General features: G+C 50.4%; 1 protein-coding gene across 5 annotated transcripts in view; it reads left to right on the forward strand.

Moving 5' to 3' along the window:
* The window catches only part of TSPAN14 (tetraspanin 14), a 72,074-nt gene that overhangs the window by 30,968 nt on the left and 20,933 nt on the right, over positions 1–20,173 (forward strand). For 3 of the 5 annotated variants that reach the window (XM_035023033.1, XM_035023010.1, XM_035023027.1), the window contains exon 2: positions 13,948–14,045. In XM_035023033.1, coding sequence (XP_034878924.1) covers positions 13,965–14,045 — 81 coding nt within the window. In that variant the 5' untranslated portion in view covers positions 13,948–13,964. Of the gene's footprint in view, positions 1–2,530; positions 3,495–13,947; positions 14,046–20,173 lie in introns of those variants that run through there. The other 2 variants (XM_035023020.1, XM_035023003.1) reach the window with 2 other exon arrangements.

The raw sequence follows: 20,173 nt of genomic DNA on the forward strand, positions 1-20,173 counted from the left end.
TGGTGCGAGTGAGTAACTCTTCTCTTCGAAAGGCAGCATTCCCTCTTTGAATCATGGGGTCAGGGGAGGAAAGTAAAGCTCTGCATTTTACCTTCCCTTAAAGTGAGGCCCGGCTGTTAAAAGTAAAGACAAAACATGGACATAGAGACACCCTCTGTACCTAAATATCCCCTCTCCTGTTCCTGCAGGGGGAGGGGGCTAGGTTTAAATTTTGTCTCCATGTTGGGTTGTAGATTCCAGAAGGCAAAACCATCCTTTTGCTGGTGCCCGTTTAGGGTTGGTTTCTGGCCCTTTATCTGCCTTTCCCCACCCAGCCGCCATCCCCTGGGCCTCCTGAGCCTGCTGGCCCAGTGGCTTTCCTCCCATTGTCTGCCTCACGGGGTTGGCCTCTGTGTCACTGCTCTGGGCTGTGTGTTTCTGCCAGACCTCACAGCAGGCCTTCTTGGAAGATGCCCAAGAGGCAGGGAGTCCCACTTCTCCAGTCACTGGGTTAGAGAAGCTTCCACAGCTGTGAAATGGGAATAAAAATAACCTGTAAGAGGGCGCCTGGGTGGCTCAGTTGGTTAAGCGACTGCCTTCGGCTCAGGTCATGATCCTGGAGTCCCTGGATCGAGTCCCGCATCGGGCTCCCTGCTCAGCGGGGAGTCTGCTTCTCCCTCTGACCCTCCCCCCTCTCATGCTCTCTCTCATTCTCTCTCTCTCAAATAAATAAATAAAATCTTAAAAAAAAAAAAAAAACCTGTAAGGATCCAGTGGGATGCACTGAAATACCGAACGAAGTCCAAAACTACAGCACAGCTCCCGGAAAGCGGATTACATCCTGGGTCAGTCTGGTCACAGTCAAGGTGGGTGGTGGCCTTTCCTCCCAGGACTTGCCCTAATGGTGGTGGCTTTTCTGTTAGGCATCTCAGGTCTGCTCCGCTCTCAGGCCTGTCTCAGGGCAGCATTGGCAACACCGGGCAGAGCTTGTTGAGCTGCAGCGTTGACATTTTCACAAAATTCCCAGGTGATTTGCATACACTTTCAAGTTTGAGAAGCCCTGGCTCCGACACCTTTGTTCCGCCCACCTGTTGCTCTAGCACCTTCCTTAGTCTGTTTTGTGGTTTTGCAGACCTCGCCCTCTTGCCCTCCTGAAAGTTGTCGACTTCCAACAGGTCTGGAGCTCTGGCAGCCCCTGTCCCCTCGGGTGTGCAGTTCCCAACAGCTCTCCCTGGGTGCTGGGGGCGTCTGGGAGGTGGGGCTGGGAACCAGAAAGCCCCCTCGGCCGGGAGCCGCGGGCACCTCCCCCAAGCCTGCTGGCGAGGTCATCTCTGGGGCGCAATGGGAGCCCTCCTTTGTGAAGGGGCGGCAGGCAGCCTCCCTCAGCCATCTGGTACCACTCGCCCCGCCCCATCTGTCCCAGCTGGACGACAGGATCAGAATCAGGTTGTAAATGTTTTCTCGTAGAAACACAAACCATTCTATAGAAAGATGTTATGGTGTATGGTATGTTGAAGTTCAAATAAATCGTTCAGAGAGGGGACTATACATTTATTTTTGGAGCAGAAAAAAGTTTGATACGGCTCCCCTGATATCAGTAGGATCGCCTGCCCACCTCCTGCGTTCTGATGGGGGTTCGTGGGCCTGAGTCTGCCAGGCTGGAGGAGACCTGGCTCCCTGCACAGCTGCAGAGAGGGGGGGCTGGCCTGCTGGGATTCTGTTTTAGGGGCTGAGCTGCTAATCCCCTGACAGACCCCTCTCAGCCTTTTTTAGCAGTGTCCCACCATTGATTTGCATTTTTTAAAGAAAATCTACTCTCCCCCCATTCCTTTTCTCTTTATGTTTTCAGTGCACAAAGTTCTATTTATTTTTTTCCAGCAGGCTTCATTTTTCTTAGCTTGTTTAGTAAGTTTGTTTTGTTTTCTTTGCTCTGTGACCTCCCCGCCCCGCCCCGCACCGGGCTGTTTGCATTGCTGGGAAGAGGCCAGAAGCCAGGTTCTGCCCTGGCCTTGGAGAGCTCCCGCCCCGGAGCAGGATTCCGGGGTGCTCCCAGTGCTGTTCTTGGAGTGAAGTGGGTTGGTTGTCTTAAAACACAGGATATTGTAGCAGACCGTGCAGTGTTGGGTACAGGGATTTTTAACATTTTACAACTATAATCTTTATGCATTTCAGGCATGGAAAATTGGAGGAAAAGGAGTCAATGTATGTAATTGTCAGTTCTCTTACGTAGTTTGTGTGTGTGTGTGTGTGTGTGTGTGTGTTGGGGGCGAGCAGGTGGGGGCGGGGCAAACTGCAAAGAGAACATTTCAGGTCTACACGAGACATGCAGGTCAAATCCTTGCACTTACTGGAGCGGCGCCCCCCAACGGCGGCAAAGACTCAGTCATTGGAGCAGAGTTGATACCTCCCCACGAGTGGGCCCACTCATTATCTGGAAAATCCGTGGTGGGTGGGGCCCCAGCTGTGTCAGCTCTGCGGGGCAGCCACGCGGGCGTGTCGTGATACTGTTGGCAGGGCCCGGCCCGGAGCGGGGCACACACCGGGGACTGTGCTGCTAATGGCCTTGGAGAGTCTTGGGGGTGAGATGGTTGGTCCGTGTTATGCTGCAGTGTGGTGTCCCCATCTCAGGGCAAGTTGGTGACTGTCTTCGATGTGGAGCACTTATCTCGTTCGCATTTAAAGCATCATCTCTGTAGAGCCATTTCCTGACCGGCTTCCCACCTCCTCCTTCCTTCCTGTGCAGGATCCTGCCCTTCAGCACCTTCCTGACGCCGGATTTCGTAGAAGGAAGTGTGTCCCCAGCCCCCTGAGTCAGGCACCGGTCTCGCTGTGAGTGCTTGGCCTCCACAGCCTCTTTCTGGGCGCCTTGCATGCAGCAGGGATCCGGACATGCAGAAGCAAGTTGGAGGTGTTTGTCTTCCACAACAAAAGCCTTTGCACGGGGAGGGACTGGCCTAGCGAGTTTGCGCACTGATGGATTGCTCCGCACATCATCTTCACTCGAGGGAGCCCGGGCCCCAGGCCCTTAGTTGAGAATTTCAGAGTGGACAGAGGGCCCAGTTAGATCCTCCTGAGGTCTAGACTCGGCACCGTGCTGGCCTCCTGGGGTCTTGTCCCCATTGAAGATGTCACTGTGAACTGGGCCCAGATTCTCTACATCTTGTGTACAACCGGCTTCGGAGTGTAGACATTTCATGTGCACTTAGGGTTTCAGAGACCGGCCTGCGGTGATGATCGGGCACCATGCACCGTGGCAGCAGGGGCTCCCCATCCTGCAAACCGCCGGCTTCACCTTCCACGACGGAGGGGATAACAGCTGGGAAGACAGGAAGGTGCCAGGCCTCCTTTCACCCAGCTTTCTGAAAAGTTGGGGGGCAGCAGCTGTGGGTGACTAAGCCCTGCCTCACCTGGGTGGGCCTGCACCGTCTCGGTGCTGCTGGTGCCGATGGATGAGCTGCCTGATGAATCATCCTCAAGGTCTCTCTCTGGGCCCCTGGCTTGCTTTTTGTCCTAAGGTTGTATTTCCGTTTGTTGTTGTTGTTTGTTTGTTTGTTTGTTTAAGGAAAATGGCCACAAGCTCTACCTTTTGACCTGAGGCCAGTTATTTTGTAGAATCTCCCTTAATTTGAATTTCTTGGATTTTTCCTTACAATTAGATTCATGTTCTGCGTCTTCATCAGGAATACCACAGAAATGAGGTGTCTTCTCAGGAGGGACCCGTGTTAGTTTGACTCATTACCGATGATGGAAACAGCAATGACTTAGTTAATAAGGTGGTATCTGCTGGGTTTCTCCACTGCTGAGTTACTATTATGTTCTCTGTAATTAATAAGTGTCCTACTGGGAGATACTTTGAGACGATGCAAACGTGCTGTTTCTCATCAAACTTTCATCAACTAATTTTAGAGCCCGCTACTGTCTGAACGTTTGTGTCCCCCAGATTCACATATTGAAATCAGTGCCCGATTTGACTGGCCTTTGGAAGGTACTTAGGTCTGGAGGGTGGAGCCCTCATGAATAGGATTAGCACCCTTAAAAAAGACACCACAGAGCTCCTTGCTCCTTCCACCACGTGGGGACACAGCAGAAGGTACCAGCTTTGAACCAGGAAGAGGGCCCTGACTCGGCCATGCTGGTGCCTTGATCTTGGACCTCCCGAACTGTGAGAAATAAATTTCCGTTCTTTGTAAGCTACCTGGTCTGTGCTACTTTTTGTAGCAGTTGTAACGGACCAAAACAGAACCCTCTGATGACTCTTGACAGAAGGTTCTTTTTTTTTTTTTTTTTTTTAAAGATTTTATTTATTTATTTGAGAGAGAGAGAGAATGAGAGAGAGCACATGAGAGGGGGGAGGGTCAGAGGGAGAAGCAGACTCCCTGCCAAGCAGGGAGCCCGATGTGGGACTCGATCCAGGGACTCCAGGATCATGACCTGAGCTGAAGGCAGTCGCTTAACCAACTGAGCCACCCAGGCGCCCCTTGACAGAAGGTTCTTGACCGGTCTTTTTGTCATGGTTGCTGAACAGTGATATTTTAATTCCATTAATTCCTTCTACATTTATCATTTGGCATTCTGCTGTAAAGAAGAGCTTTCTCTTCTCCATTTGTTTATTTATCCATGTATTTGTGTATATCTGAGTGGACTCGCGGATTCTTATTTTATTCAGTGAGTTAAAATCCATTACTATAATTGTTTAGTCTGATGCTCAGATTTCTTCCAGATTTGGCCAGCAAGGGTCCCTTCAAATTGCTGTGAAGGACAGCTTTTAAAAATGTGAATTTCCAGGTCTGTCACAGTCCTATTGAACTAGTCTCCATGTGCAGTTTGGAGAAAGCTCCTTGAGTGATTCTCATGTTCTTTGGAATTTGGGATCCTCTGGACCAGGCCCATTATTTTCAGGTATGCACCTCACGGAGCCTCCCCTTTCCTCCCAGACACCTGAGATGAGTGACCTGCTCTGCCTGCCTTCATGCTGGGTTTCTGGGTCAGAGTTCCTTTGAACAAAACCTCCTGTAGCTTACAAAGTAATAAAAATAGTAAGTTTGAAAATCACTGGATTAGGTGACCTCTATTCCAGGCCCAGCATTGCTCCCGCTGAGCCCTTGCCTCTCCGCTTCCCTCCTCTGACCCACTTCTGTCCCTCCCTCTGCTTCTTTCCCGGTGACTGCACTGAGGTAGACAAAGGTCTCTCTCACCAGATCAACAAGGAGGCCTCCCGGTACGCCTTAGACTCAGCAGGTTTTGGGTTGTGGGTTTTGGTGGTGGAAACTCCTAATGCTGTGTTTGCTAAGTTCAGGGTTTCATACAGGAAACCAAGCACTTCGAACCCCAGGCCCATTGGGGCTGGGGCTGGGGCTCAGAGCTGGTAGCCTAGGCTCTCCTGGACCTCCACATGGGCCTCCAGTCTCTGAACACTGGGAACCTCCCTTTCCCCACACCTGTGTGCCAGGGGCACGGTGACCCCATGATAAGGGAGGGTGGCCCAGCCTCACCCCTTGTGGCTTTATAATGTCTTCCCCTGAGGAAGAGTCAAACTTCTGGATACCTCTGAGTGGCTGCTACCACCATGTCCAGTTCACACTGTTTCTGGCAGACCCTGGCTGTGAGGGGAATGGGCTAGAGTGGGACATAGAGACTTCTGACTCTGAGTGTGACTCAGAGAGCAGTTGAGAGCCTGTGGATCTGAGCCCTTCCCCTCTCAGTGGGTGACTGTGCCTTGGGGCTGAGGCCACATCATTCCTGTGGGCAGTGAGGCAGCCTACTCTGGCCTGCCTTTGTGAACACCCCCCCGCCCTGAAACCTCTTCCCCTTCGTATTCACCTATGTCTTCCTAAACCCGTCACCTTAGGCCTGCCTGTTTCTTTGGCCTGAGAATGTTCCCCGGCCCCCAGTGGGCTCTGAGGACTCCCTTCTTGGGTGGTAGGGATGTCCAGGGTATGCTACCTGGAGTATGCTACCTGGTACTTTGGTAGCAGGGTATGCTACCAAAGGTATGCTACCTGGAGGTGCAACAGGGCCCCCAGCTCCCTGGGGAGTATGGCTGCCCTTCCCTGGGATGGGCCTATGACTGGGCCAGGTCCAGTGCTGGGAGCCTTGAAGGCCACGTGGAAAGGTTGAATCTTGGTGAATGGTCGACTGGAGAGTGAGTGGGAGAGGAGACCGCAAGGGTAACTTGGGGGGTGGGGGTTCTAGGTTATGAGTGGGTGGTGCTGTCCAGGTACAGCATAGTTCAGCTGGGATCTCTGCCTAGGGTTTCACGTGGTCCACATCTAGGTGTTGGCAGGGTTGCATTCCTTTCTGGATGCTCTGGGGAATAATCTACTTTCAAGCTCATGCCGGTTGTTGGCAGAATTCAGTTCCTGACTGTTGTAGGACTGAGGCCCTGCTTCCTTGCTGACTGTCGGCCAGGGCCACCCTTAACTCCTGCTCCGTGCACGTGGCTCCCGTACCTCAGATCCAGCAGTAATGCACTGCGTCCTTCTCAGGCGTGGAACCTGACTACCTCTGCCCTCAGCTGGTAGAAAGCTCTGCTTTTCAGGGCTCACATAATTCCCTTGGACCCACTCTGGTAATTTCACTATTTTGAGGTCAATTGATCAGTCATTTTAATTACATCTGCAAGGTTTCTTTTACCCTTTCTTTTATATGGTGATAAATTACACTTTCTGGTTTTTCACTTTGTTCTGTAAAAAGATGGCAACTAAAAATATTTTGAAGTCTTCCTAGAGATCTGGGTAAGTTGGTGGATTGAGTGGACACACCTAATTTTACTTTATTATGGAACCCCACAGAAGTTAAGATAGAAGGAATTTGTATTTTTATTTGTTTTTTTAAGATTTATTTACTTGAGAGAGGGAGAGAGCGAGTGCAAGTGCGTGGGGTCAGGAGCAGAGGGAGAGAGAGAATCCTCCAGCAGACTCCCCGCTGAGTGCAGAGCCCGACACGGGGCCCAGTCCCAGGACCCTGAGATCATGACCTGAGCCGAAACCAAGAGTCGGCCGCTTAACCAACTGAGCCACCTGGGTGCCCCAAGATAAAGGGAATTTTTAAAAAGGAATCAGTCTCTGAGGACAGGGAGAATGGGAGAAGAAACAACAAGAAAAAATTTGCCAGCCGGGAAGAGATACACAAGTGACCCGGTTTAAAATAGAGAACTTGGTGTCACTACATTGTTATTTTGGGGTTGGGGGGGCAGAGGGGCATACAAGGTGGCTAAATGTAAGGATTATTGGAGAGTAGCTGATGTGGTTAGATACATAGATTCCTTTCTCCATGATGCTGGTGACACCCTCTCCCCTTTAGCTGGATGTTGGAGATTTATTCTGCTGAAGGAAAAACCTTCTCCAGAAGGTGAGATTCCAGGTATTCCTGGAGGTAAAAACGGAGAGCTCATTCACTTTCCAGCCTTCTACTTCCATTTGGCTTCTACAGTACTAACAGCCAGCCCCGTCCCTTCCAGGGAGGAGATTAAAAGAGACCTCACTGGGAAAACCTGACTGGCCTAAGAGGAAAGAGTTAATGATGCCAACAACTAGGATTTCCCAGCAAAAGGCAGCCGGATCAGCCTACATAGAAATACATCAAACACACAGATCAGGAATCTGAGTGGTTTCACGGCTTCTCAGTATGCTGGAAAATAGAAGATGGTAGAGTGGCACCTTTGTCATTCTTTTGTGACATTGATTCCAATTGTATACACAAACTTTTGTTCAAGAATGAGGGTAGTATAAAGGTGTTTTCAGGCATACAGGGTCCAAAAACCTTGCCTTTTGCACAGAAGGGTTTCTCCATCAGGGAGAGCAAAGACTGGATCTCTCATGGGCTGTATCCCAAATTGAGGTAAAGGGAATTCTGCACACCAGTCCAGATCGAACTCAGTAAGCTCCAGGAGAGTTTTCTTCTGAAGAAGAAATGGAAATAGAACATCTGGTGTGAATGAACGTACTGAGAGGAGACTTGGACAACTGGCATTGAATTTGGGGTTGAATGTTGATAAATTTGCAGGAAATTAAATAGGAAAATAAGGGAATTATTAATTCCAGAGGACAAAAAGTAAGAACAGTAATGATGGTTTATATGGCTCACTCTGGTGGCTGAAGTGGCCATAATAATGTAAACTCTGAAAATCACTCCAGCCTTTGCTGGAGTTTGACTACAGTTGGGGTGGAGATACAGGAAAGGAGAAGAGTAAGGGATTTCAGCGGACAAGTGGTTTCTATGGGAGTAAAGAGAGGTACATCCTTGCCTTCCAGGGTAGGAAGTGGGTAGGTAATACCTAGAACTGAAAAGCCAGGGAATAGTAACACAAGCATATTATATACAGAAATTTCTAAGAGCTATTGTATGGGGTATAAATATCAAGATCAGCCAGAAGTTGAAAGGGTCCCTTGGAGAGGGGGAGCCCTGGCCCAGGATCTGCTCTTTTTCTCAACACAACTTTTACAGCAGTTGCTTCTTAGATAATGTGTAGGCGTGATCTTGAAAAAAAAAAAAAAAGACGGAAACAGCAAATCTAGAACGCACAGCATGCAGTGAGGGGAGGGATTGTTTCATGAGCTCAGCTGCGCATGCGAGTATGTGGGCGCTGGCTTGATTTTGTTAGTGTGTTTCTTACTGTGGGTCATGGTGAAAATGTGAAAACCAGTGCTTAGTGGTTTCTCATTGCCAGTTCACTTCTCATACTTCTGAATTGTTCAAATATTTTACAGTGGAGCATGAGCTGCTTTTTTTTTTTTAATTAAAAATAAATGGGGAGCTGGGGTGTCTGGGTGGCTCAGTTGGTTAAGTGTCCAACTCCTGGTTTCGGCTCAGGTCATGATCTCAGGGTTGTGGGATCGAGCCCCATGTCACGCTCCGTGCTCAGTGGGGAGTCTGCTTGAGGATTCTCTCCCTCTGCCCCCACCCCCATGCACTCTTTCTCTCTCTCTCTCTCAAATAAATAAAATCTTAAAAAAATAATAAACAGGGAGAGGGAGAAGGAAGGACTCTTACAGGTTGAAATAATCCCAAAGTAGACAAACCCTGTCTACAGTGCTGGTAGAGGTCATCACGTTGAGGGGGCAATAACCTCTGAGGTGGGCACACCCTTCTCCCCAGCAATGGCCAGTTTGCATTTATAATGCAGCAGTGGTAATGGTGAGCACAGCAGTGGAAATGTTTTTACAGAATCACTTAGAAGTCCACCGCCCCATGCAACCATTTCCATACTTTTATATTCCGTTTTGGCCTTCAACCACATGCTTACAAATTGTTCCGTAATTGCAAACCGTGATATTCAGATTTCATACTTAATGCATATTCCTTTTCCTCTGTTGATTTATTTTCTGGAGGCAAGTTCTTAGTCATGACTTTATTGGATTAAAGGTATGACATTTTTGTTTTTGTTTGTTTTGAATATCTGTAACCATATTGCTTACCCAAGGGTAGTCACAGTTGACTCTCCTTCCAGCAAGGTATGAACTTGCCACCCTCACCATGGGCTTGCGGGCAGTAGTGCGGGTGATTTCGTTAAACAGTGTAACATGAGGGGCGCCTGGGTGGCTCAGATGGTTAAGTGACTGCCTTCGGCTCAGGTCATGATCCCAGGGTCCTGGGATCGAGCCCCACATCGGGCTTCTGGCTCAGCGGGGAGTCTCCTTCTCCCTCTCCCTCTGCTTCTCCCACTGCTCATGCTCTCTCTCTCTATAGATCTGTGTGTCTCAAATGAATAAATAAAATTTAAAAACAAAACAAAACAGAACAAAACACAAAAACAGTGTAACATGAAATAGTATCTCTGGATTGTCTTTAGATTTCCCGTCCAGTGATGTTGGACGTTTTGTCATCTGTTAGTTATATTGTCCTTCCATTTCATGTAGTATCCATATCCTTTGTCCTTGCAACACTGGAGTCTTTTAAGCATGGATTTTTATGTATTGTAGATTTTTACCCTTTGTCATAACTGCTGCAGCTGCTGAAAACATCATTTGTATTTCTTTTTATGTTAATGTTACTTTTAATTATATGGGAATTTGAAAACTCTTTATCTGTTTCACATTGATATTTTTATACTTTGTATTTTTTCCTGTTGGGTCAAAGAAAGGGACGTCCTGAAATGCTCTGTTGTGTTGTGTGTGTGTGCTTGCAACCTTAAATATTTAGATTTATTTTGGCTTATTAGTTAGCTCTCAGACTGCTAGCCAGCTCTCTCAACACTTATGACATGATTCTAACCTTCCCCCTTGTTTTGAGAAGTTGATGTTTTGACAAACAACATGTCTATTTGCCCTGTAAATGCTTTCTTCTGTTTTAATAAGTTCTGGAACTGAGACAGTTTCAGGACTTAGAATTAAATTTTTCTGATGATTGTTTTCTATGTATTTCCAGAGAATACGAAAGCTACAGAACAGCTTTTGGAGATCCTTCTGTGTTGCAATGTTAATTAGTACTTGTGAAAAGTTTAGCCATCTTTTAGGATATTTTGTTATTTTGTTAAAATAAGATTCTTTGTGTATATTTTAAGGTAGATGGTCTTGATGGGGTTTTTTTTGTTTGCTTTTTTAAAGATTTTATTTTTAAGTAATTTCTACACCCAACATGGGGCTCAAACCTACAGCCCTGAGACCAAAAGTTGCCTGCTCTACCTACTGAGCCAGCAGGTGCCCCTAAATGGCCTTGGTTTTCGTTGAATTCCTTAGTTGGTGGAGAGCTAAGTTCTGCCTTCCTCTGATGTGACTGGGTTGAGCAAGTAAGGTGAGCTCTCAGGGAGCACAGTCACTTTGGAGTTGTTTCGGCTGAATGTTGAGTCAGATCTGGGTTCTAGTGAGCACGGTGCGTTTGTCCACTTCTTGGGGTTCTTTGTTGGTTGGAGGCTCAGGTGTACCCATCAGTCCTTTTTCCTTCACTGAGTCAGTGAGGCCACTGAGCCAGACCTTGGGAGCTCAGTGCTGGCTTTGTTCTCCTCCAAATGGGGTCCCGAGGACCTTGTGTTAGAGGGTGTGGCTTAGGCTGGGGTCCAAACAAACCTTCCCATTACCTCATTACCTGCTCTAGTTTATACCCTGGGATGCGCCCCTGTGGAGACCGGCTCTTTCGGTGACATTGAAGTTCAGGATCTGCTTCTCCACCCTCTGGCCAGCAGGATAGAGACCCGTGCAAGGGTGAGAGGCAGCTTTTCCTCCCTGCTCCTCAGGTCCACGGGAAGGGGCGGGCGGGGAAGGGGGCTGGCTCTCCCCACCCCATGGTTAGTTGAGTGCCTTATCATCCCATGGGGAGGAATAAACAAGTGGGTGAAGAAAGACTGAACTGTTTCCCCTCAACAGTTTCCTCATGTGGGATGGGGAAATGGTGTCATTGGGACATTGCCACCCCTAGGCCTCAGAGGGTTATCTTGGTTCAACAGAAATGGTGTGATGCCCCATGTGAATGCTCTGGGCTGTGCATGGCAGGTGTACAGGGGACACGTCTGAGTGTGGTACACTGTGCTGTGGATGCTTAGGGTGTTTCTGGTCCTTCCCCGGTGTGGACCTGGCTAGTGTAGTTCCAAATGTCTGAGTTACCAGGAAGTAAGGGCTGGGAGTGTATGTCTTGGTTGTTGCGATTCTCTGGGTCTGGGTTTGGACCCTGACGTCTGTGAAAGCAGTTTTACCTGGGTGGTTGTGTGTCTTTGTGGGGCGAGGTCTTCGGGGCCACGTGAAAGAGGGTGAAACCTAAGGTGAGGGAGGCCAGGTGCCCTGTGGAGAATTCCCCCCTCCAGAGCCTGCGTGCCCATGGAGTTCCTGTGGCCTTTCTGTGTTCTCCACGGTTTACTGGTCAGAACTGAAGAACAGGGATCTCCAGGTCGAGAGTCTCCACATCACCTCAGGGTAATCATTTCCCAAAGGCCCCAAGCAGGGGGCAGGGATGAGGTTGCCAGTACTCTGGAAAACAGACAGACGTGCTAATTAGCTGGTTTCTCTGTGGAGGAAGAAGGGAGTCTGGCTTTGTTTACTGCTTCAAAGCTTTTGAGAGAGAGCTTTACCATGGTTAGGTTAAGTGACGCCCAAGGAGTACTCTCTAGGACTCCTAAACTTTGGGGTACTGTGCCTGAGCAGCCTCCCCCAGTCTCTGGGGTCCAGTTCCACGGAGGGTACGGCCATCCACCTGCCAGGCTTCTCCAGGAACCACGAAGAAGAGGAGGCTGTGTTTGACAATTCTAAGAAGCAGGATTGTCTCGTCCATAAAAAGGAACAGGGTTTCTACCATTTAGAACATTTTTCCGCCTTCTAGGGCATTTCTGGCCAAGTTGACTGTTTTCTGTGATAAACTTGCCTGAGCTTTAGGTTAAAAAAAGTTTATTTTTCTATATGCATGAAGCTAGTCATCTGTAGTTGGAGAAAACCCCAGAGCTTTGGGGGTTTTGTCATGTCTGCAACACGAATGGGTGAAGGTTGGTTCCCTTTAGTTAGTTGCCTGCCACGAGCCATCCCGACCCTAGCCCTGGTCTGCGTGCTGGGCTGCAGCCAGCAGGGTCCTTCTGCCTTTGCAGGAACCCTAGAGGGACCGCAGCCCTTGGTGCCCAGGCTGATACCGGGTACGTTGGGCATGTCAGAATCACCGGGGAGTTTGTCAAAAATGCAGATTCTGGGCCCCACCCCACACCTACTTCTCAGAACCTGCAGAAGGGAGAGGCCCGAGATCTGTATTTGGAATGAGTCGTTCGATGCTGCCAGCTGGGTCCCTCAGCTCCAGGGACGCTAAGGATCAGTTTTAGTTGAGGATGCGGAGGCCTGAAGGAAGGAGCCCGGCTCCCTGCAGCCAGCGGCGTGGCCCAGGCTGTGTTCAGGCCTCCTGTGTGCCCTGTGCCCGGGGGTGTCCCTGGTACCCGGGATTGCATTCATACTCCCTCCTTGGAGGGGACTTCTGTGGAAGTGCTGTGCTGAGGGTGGGGCCGGGAGCTGCTGGGTCGCGGTCCCCTACCTGGCTGGTTTCTGAGGCCAGACGGGCCCGGGCCAGACTCTCGCATCCCTGTCGGAGGGAGGGAAGAGGTGAGCAAATGGAGGCATCCAGACTACTGTGCTGGTTGGTGCTGCCCCGTGACCAGGAGGTCGAGTGGGCACGGCACCCATTTCCAGAGGGGTGTGGTTTGCATGTCCCTGCTTGGCGTCCCTTTCTCAGAACATCACGAGCCCATGGCCAGGCCCCTGAGGCGGCTCCCAGGAAGGGATTTTGCAGTAGCCACTCCTTGCGGCAGCAGCTGGTTTCTTCCTGGCAGGTGTGGGCCAGTTGTCTCCTCACTGCCCGAGTGGCCTTGTCTGTTTTGCCTCGGGCCCTGTTACGATTTGCCCTTCTCCTCGGCCCCAGGAGGTGGGAGGGGAGCAGGGGGCTGAGGGCGAGCATTCCCCTGTGAGCCCTAGGTCCTGCCGCCCCCCCAGGGGTCAGCTTAAGGCCCCCACCTCCTTCCCCACCACTGAGCCACGGCTTTGGCAGCAAGGGGTGGTGGAGGAGTTAAGGACCCACCTGGATTGCTGTCGGGTTCCAAAAGGAAAGTAATGGGAGCACCTGGTGGCTCGGTCGGTTAAGCATCTGCCTTCGGCTCAGGTCACGATCCTGGGGTCCTGGGATCGAGCCCCGCGTCGGGCTCTCTGCTCCGCGAGGAGTCTGCTTCTCCCTCTCCCTCTGCCCCTCCCCCTGCTCATTCTCTCTCTCTCACAAGTAAATAAAGAAAATGTTTAAAAAAATAAATAAAAATTGGCATCCTCCACTCTTTCAGAAATTCTCTTCTTTTTTTGGCTCTTTTTGGAGGGTTGACTTGACATGATTTTTGCCCAGTCTGTAGCTGGCACTGATGGTAAAGCAGTATCTGGACTCGTGCAGGAACACGGAAACGATTTGGAGTGCCTCCTCGAGTCTGTGTGTGAACCTCGCCTTTGCTCTTTCTGGGGGGGCAGGTTTGGGGGCGCTGTTCTGCAGCTGAACCTGTCATCTCACCACTCCCATGTCTGTCCACAGATCCCGCTTCTCAGAAGATGCACTATTATAGATACTCTAACGCCGAGGTCAGCTGCTGGTACAAGTACCTCCTTTTCAGCTACAACATTGTCTTCTGGGTGAGTCACCGAGAGCGGCCTCGGGTCCCTCGCGTCGTCCTTTATTCAGTAGATATGATTGTTCACGTACTGCTGATTGGCCAGGGCCCCTGCGAGGCTTGGAGGAGAAGGTGGGTGGGGCTGAGAGCCCAGCTCAGGCAGAACCAGCGACAAGTTAATTATAAAACCGGCTGTGAACAGTACTGTGACAGGGATGGCCAGGGTGATGGAAAACCAGGTTAATGGGCCCCTAGCCCAGCCTTGGAGGTTCAGGAACGCTCGGAGCTCTGGCCCACATGCAGGTCTGTTTTCCCTTCCCTGCCCTGGGGATGCTCCCAACGACACATGGGCAGCAGGGTGCTTCGTGCCCTCCTGACTGTGGGCCGGGCCCTGTTCTGCGCTCTGGGAGCGAGGAGTGGACCTATTCCGTATGGTGCTTGTGTTTAACCAGTAATGGTATTAGCCTCCTGAGCAGCGGAGCAGGGAGGGGAAGCTCCTTGGCTAGGGAGGTGGGGGAAAGGCATTCCAAGGAGGCGACTTAAGGGCTGAGACCAGAGTACCTGTGAAGAAGCAGCCAGTGGGGGTCTGGGAAGAAACCTGCAGGCTGGAAGAGCAGCATTTGCAAAGGCCCTGAGGCAGGAATGCATGTGCGAGGGACAATGAGAAGGCCCTGTGGCTGGAGTTCAGTGAGTACAGGGGGAGGGTACACAAGTGAGGACAGAGAAATGAAGGAGCCAGGTCATGTAGGACCTTACAGTGCTCAGTAAGTAGGTGGAATTATTCTCTGCCTCTTTTAGTAACTGTTGGTAGGTTACAAGTTGGATCTGATTTTGGAATGATTCTGCCGAGTGAAGGGATGGGTGGTGGTACCATGTTCTGAGAGAGAATTTTGGAACAGACGTGTTCAGATGGTCTCTTGGTCGCATGGAGGTGTCCGTTTCCTATGTCTGTGACCATCTTGGAGATGAAAGTCTGAGTCGCATCAGGGGAAGGGGGGGAGGCTCGATGAGATCATGGAGGGAGAGTGTGTTGACTGAGAAGAGGAGAGGTGTGACCATGGAGTCTTGGGATGCTAGAGGTGACCTTGCAGAGGAAAGTCCATTCCAGAGTTGGCTGTGAGTGGGTGGGCTGAGGGGAGGCTAGGAGACTCTGAGGCCTTCCGTGTAGAGAGGACAGTCAGCTGTGCCACAGGGGGGTGACGTAGGATGAGGACAGAAAATTGGCATTGGCTTTGATGAGGTGGAGGTTGTTGGTGACCCTGACCAGAGCTGCTGCGTGCTCTGGGGGTGGATGGAAACCCACCTGGGGCTGGCTGAGGAGCCAATGGGATGTGAGACAGTGGAGACCGTGACTCAGCGTGGTTCTTTCAAGGACTCTCGCCTTGAAGAAGACCAGGAAACTCAGGCACTGGCTGGAGACGGTCAGGGCGTCAGGGGAGGTAACATAGCATGAACCAGTGGGCTGGTTCCGGGGAGAAGCAGACATGGTGTCCGTGCAGGTGGCTGAGGGGACGCGGTCGTGCACCTTCAGCAAGTGTTGCTTGTCAGCTTCTGTGTGGGGGACACTTGGAGAAGAAGGGACGGAATGATCGGCCGTCATGCCACATTTCGCTTCAACTGTGGGTGTCGGCATGCCCTGTTTGGGCCTTGTTTGCCTTGCAAACAAGGCAGATTTACTAAGACTTCTCAGCTTTTTACCCTTGATTTTATAGCATCATCTCACAATGATGTATCTCAAAGTTTTGGGGGGGTTTCTGTCCTGGAGAAACAGGGTGGGATTCAGTGGGTTGGTCATTCACCCCACGTCTTTTTTCTGTGCCCGGACAACCTGTCCCCAGCAACTTCATCATTTCCCTTGAAATAAGGCAACGCAGGACATCGTTCCTGTGGGCTTCTCCTAACGGGAGGTGTGTGTGGCTGCCTCATCCCCGCAGCGGATGGCTTCCCAGACCGGCCCTGCCCTCTCCCTGGCCCCACCAGGAGGCCCTGCCCACCGGCCAGATGTCTGGTGGAGGGCCCCTTGGCCTAGGCAGGCAGTCTGACACTTGGGACACTCGGGACACCTAGCTGACGTGTTGTTCTCTCCCACCCCCAGGCTGTGCTTGCTTGGTCTTGTGCCCTGCCCTCTGAAGGTCATCCTGAATTTTGCAGCAAGAGCAAAACTTCCTGCTGCTGTGGCTGAGGGCCCGCTAATCTCCATTTCTTCACATTCTCTTCAGAACAGATTCTTTGCTCTTGGGAAGCTTTTTCCCAACTTTCCCAGTAATAACAGCTCGGCCGCCCCAGATTCGAATAGCGGAGCTCCTGATTCCAGAATTGTAGCAAGTCTGCTTGATTGAAGGGTCCTGCCGTGTCATCGGCCTTCTGCAGGATTGACAAGTCTGTGTGGTCGAGAGTCTGTTTCTCAGTTGGTGTGCGCTGGGGCCCAACAGGAAGGGACAAAAGCAGTCAGGAAACCGAGGCACAAGAGAGCTTGGTTGGGGAAATGACCCAGGCGCCTCCCTGCCGGGTCTCTAGCAGTGATTGCTCTCTTCATCTGCCCAGGAGCTCAGGGGTGGGGTGAGGCCTGAGAAGCGGGGGGTAACCACCCGGGTGCCAGGCTGGACTCGTACCCACACTGAGTGATCCCGAGGAATCTTCGTGTTTTCATTGTGAAATGTTGATGTCACAGGCCTGCCGCCTGCCTCCCAGGGTCGCTGGAAACAGATACAGTCGTATGCCAAGCCTTACCTCGTCAGAGAAGTTTTCTCTTTGAAATGGAAGAAATAACCAAAATCAGACGATCTAACAACCCCCCATGTTCCCATCACCTCTCTTCAACATTTATCAACTCATAGCCGATTCTAATTTATATCCCCCCCACACCCCCCTCCGCCCGTTGTTTTGAAGCAAAGCATAGATAATTGTTTTGCACAGAAGAGTTTTTGTATTTGTTTTGTTTTGGCGAATGAACAGAGGGACAGGATTGCAGCTTTGCTGGCAGACCTGGGCTTAGCAAGCAGGTTCAGATACACAGAAGGCAAGCTGTGGTTGCTTTGACCAGTACTAAGAGCTAGAACAAACAAGGTTTTATTGAGCACTTTGCCCCATTCAGAATCATTTGCACACTGACATACTTCACAGCCAACACCTGTACACTCTTAACAGGGATTTTAAAGCTCTCTCCCTCCAGTTCGGGGCTCAGATTTTCCCAAGGGACTGTTAGTACTTGCTTGGGGGTGACAAACGGGGATGCAGTTGATGTCTGTATACAGAGTGAGCGGGGAGCAGGGCTTCATGCAGTTCTCACGGGGTTGTCAGGTAAACATGCTTCTAGATGACAGCATTGTGAGGGCACTAGCACTTTCTACCTTTTTTAAAAAGATTTATTTATTTATTTGACAGTGAGAGAGGGAACACAAGCAGGGGGAGTGGGAGAGGGAGAAGCAGGCTTCCCACTGAGCAGGGAGCCCGATGTGGGGCTCGATCCCAGGACCCTGGGACCATGACCTGAGCCGAAGGCAGACACTTAATGACTGAGCCACCCAGGTGCCCCACTTTCTACTTTTTAAAAAAATGTATTTTATCTATGTATGTATGTAGGCTCTATGCCCAATGTGGGGCTCGAACTCACAACCCCCAAATCAGGAGTTGTATGCTCCACCAACTGAGCCAGCCAGGTGCCCCTCTACCTTTTTTTTTTTTTTTTTTTAATCATAGCCATTCTTTGGTTGTATTAATGAGACCTGTTTCAAGTGCAGAATGTCACTTTGACTTAAGAAAATGCAAATCAAGGAGTGCCTGGGTGGCTCAGTCTGTTAAGCGTCTGCCTTCGGCTCAGGTCATGATCCCGGGGTCCTGGGATCAAGTCCCGCATCGGGCTCCCTGCTCAGCGCGGGCGGCGGGGGAGGGGGCGTCTGCTTCTCCTTCTCCCACTCCCTCTGCCCCTCCTCCCTGCTTGTGCTCTCTTTCTTTCTCCCTCTGTCTCTCAAATAAATAAATAAATAAATCTTTAAAAAAAGAAAATGCAAATCAAACGGCAAGAAGATACCATTTTGCACCCATTAGGATGGCTATTATTAAAACATACAAGCACACACATCCCCCCACCAAAATAACAGATGTTGACGAGGATGTGGAGAAATCGGAACCCCTGTGCACTGTTGGTGAGAATGTAAAATGGTGCAGCCACTCTGGAAAACAGTATGGAGGTTCCTCAAAATGTCAAAAAATAGAATTACCATATGATCCAGCAATTCCAGTCTGGGCATAGACCCAAAATAATGAAAGAGCAAGATGTCTGCACACCTATGTTCACAGCAGCTCTATTCACAGAGGCCCAAAGATAGAAGCGGCCCAAGTGTCTACCGACAGATGAATAGATAAGCAAAATGTGCTCTGTACATGCAGTGGGACCTTTTTCAGCCTTAAAAAAGGAAGGAAATTGTGACATGTGCTACAACATGGGTAAGCTTTGAGGCCATCATGCCAGTGGAAGAAGCCCGTCCCAGAAGGACAAATCCTGTGTGGTCCCACTTTGGGGCAGTACCCAGAGTAGTCGGATTCACAGAGACAGACAGGACAAGGGGGGTTGCCAGGGGTGGGGGGAGGGACAAGGGGAAGTCAGTGTTGAGTGGGGACAGAGTGCCCGTTTTGGTGGCGGTGTTGCTCAACAGTGGCTGCCCTGAGTGCCACTGAGCTGGCCTCGCACACATGGTTCAGATGGCTAAATTCTGTATTGTGGCTACTTTCCCACAGTTCCAATTATAAAGCAATCTCTCTTGCGGAGGAGGGGCAGCTGGGAGAGGTAAACCCTGGAGGAAGGGCTGTGGAGGGCCCTGTTCTTTGTTCTCACCCCACCTGGTTCCACAAAGAATTTGAGCCCTCGCGGTCTGGCCGAGTGACTCCTCTGGAGGGGATGATTCAGATGATGTCTGCAACTGCAGGATCGCTTCCCACCGGCATTGAGTTTAATCGGCGAAGATTCAGATAAAGCCCTTGCCTGGATCTGTTTCACAGTTGGATTGAAAGTGAAGAACTGAGGCCCCTTGTGGCACAGACAATGAGCCCATGTTCCGAGGATAGGAGAGCCCCCTGCCACTGGCCTTTTCGGAGACACGGGCAGCTTCCCTGTGCAGGGAGTGCGGGCGTTAGCTTCAGAGCCCAATGGGCAGCCTGTTTGTAGGTGAGCAGAGAGCCACAGGCCTCTGGACTCTTGACCAGAGTCGCTTCAGGTCCCTTCCTTCAAAGCCACAAAGGCCTCCCATGAGTAGGGTGACAAGTCGGGAAACTTTTAAGAGTGAAAGAGAGGTTATTAAGAATTCAGCCAGAACAACAGGTGTATCCCAGGGCTGTCCCAGGCACACCAGGACATGTGGTCACCCTACCCAGGAGAGGCAGAGCAAGTCTGACATGGAAGGAGTGAAAGGTCAGTCCCCTCCCCCTGCCCCCAGCACCTTTGTGGGTAGAGGGTCTAATTCTCTTTGACCTTATGGTGTGCCTCCTTTGATAGGGGACTCCCCACATCCTGCGGTGAGCTCGTGTCTCTGGATCACTCTGACTGATCTAGAAATGCCCTTATTTGAGCTGAACTCTGTGCATGTAACACCACATCCCAAGGCCTGACACCCCCCCGACCCCCGCCTCAGATCTCAAATGCAATTTCTCTGCTTCTGTCTCTGCGTAATTAGTGTAATCAAAAAGGAAAGTCTAGGGCTTTAATCATGAATGCAGAGTATTTTCACTTTCATTGCTGAGAAATGGTACCTTTTTCTCTTCAAGTTTTATTTAACATACTTTTGTAATTGCATGGAAATTCTAGAAGACTACACAAGGCACCCCAGCTTTGCCCCGTTCCCTCCCCATGCTCCATCCTGTCTTCAGTCGCACACGCTTTCCCATCTCTGTGAGAGCATCCTTGCAGTCATGAGGTCTGCGTTCTCATGTCAGCATCCCCTAGCATAGAACATTCTAGGTTGCCACATAGTTTTCCTGATTGTATTTTTGGAAATTCCCGTATTGGAGATTTCGGTTGTTTCCAATTTTTTTACTATCCTAGATAAGGATGCAGTGATTAGTTTGGTGTAGTACAGATTTCTCCCTTTGGTCAAGGGAGGGAAATTATTTGCTGGGATAGAGTCCCAGGAGTGAGACTAAATGGGTCAGAGAGTG

This window comes from Mirounga leonina, unplaced genomic scaffold (genome assembly GCF_011800145.1).
Source record: "Mirounga leonina isolate KUSES-001 unplaced genomic scaffold, KU_Mleo_1.0 Mir_114, whole genome shotgun sequence".
NCBI lineage: Eukaryota > Metazoa > Chordata > Mammalia > Carnivora > Phocidae > Mirounga > Mirounga leonina.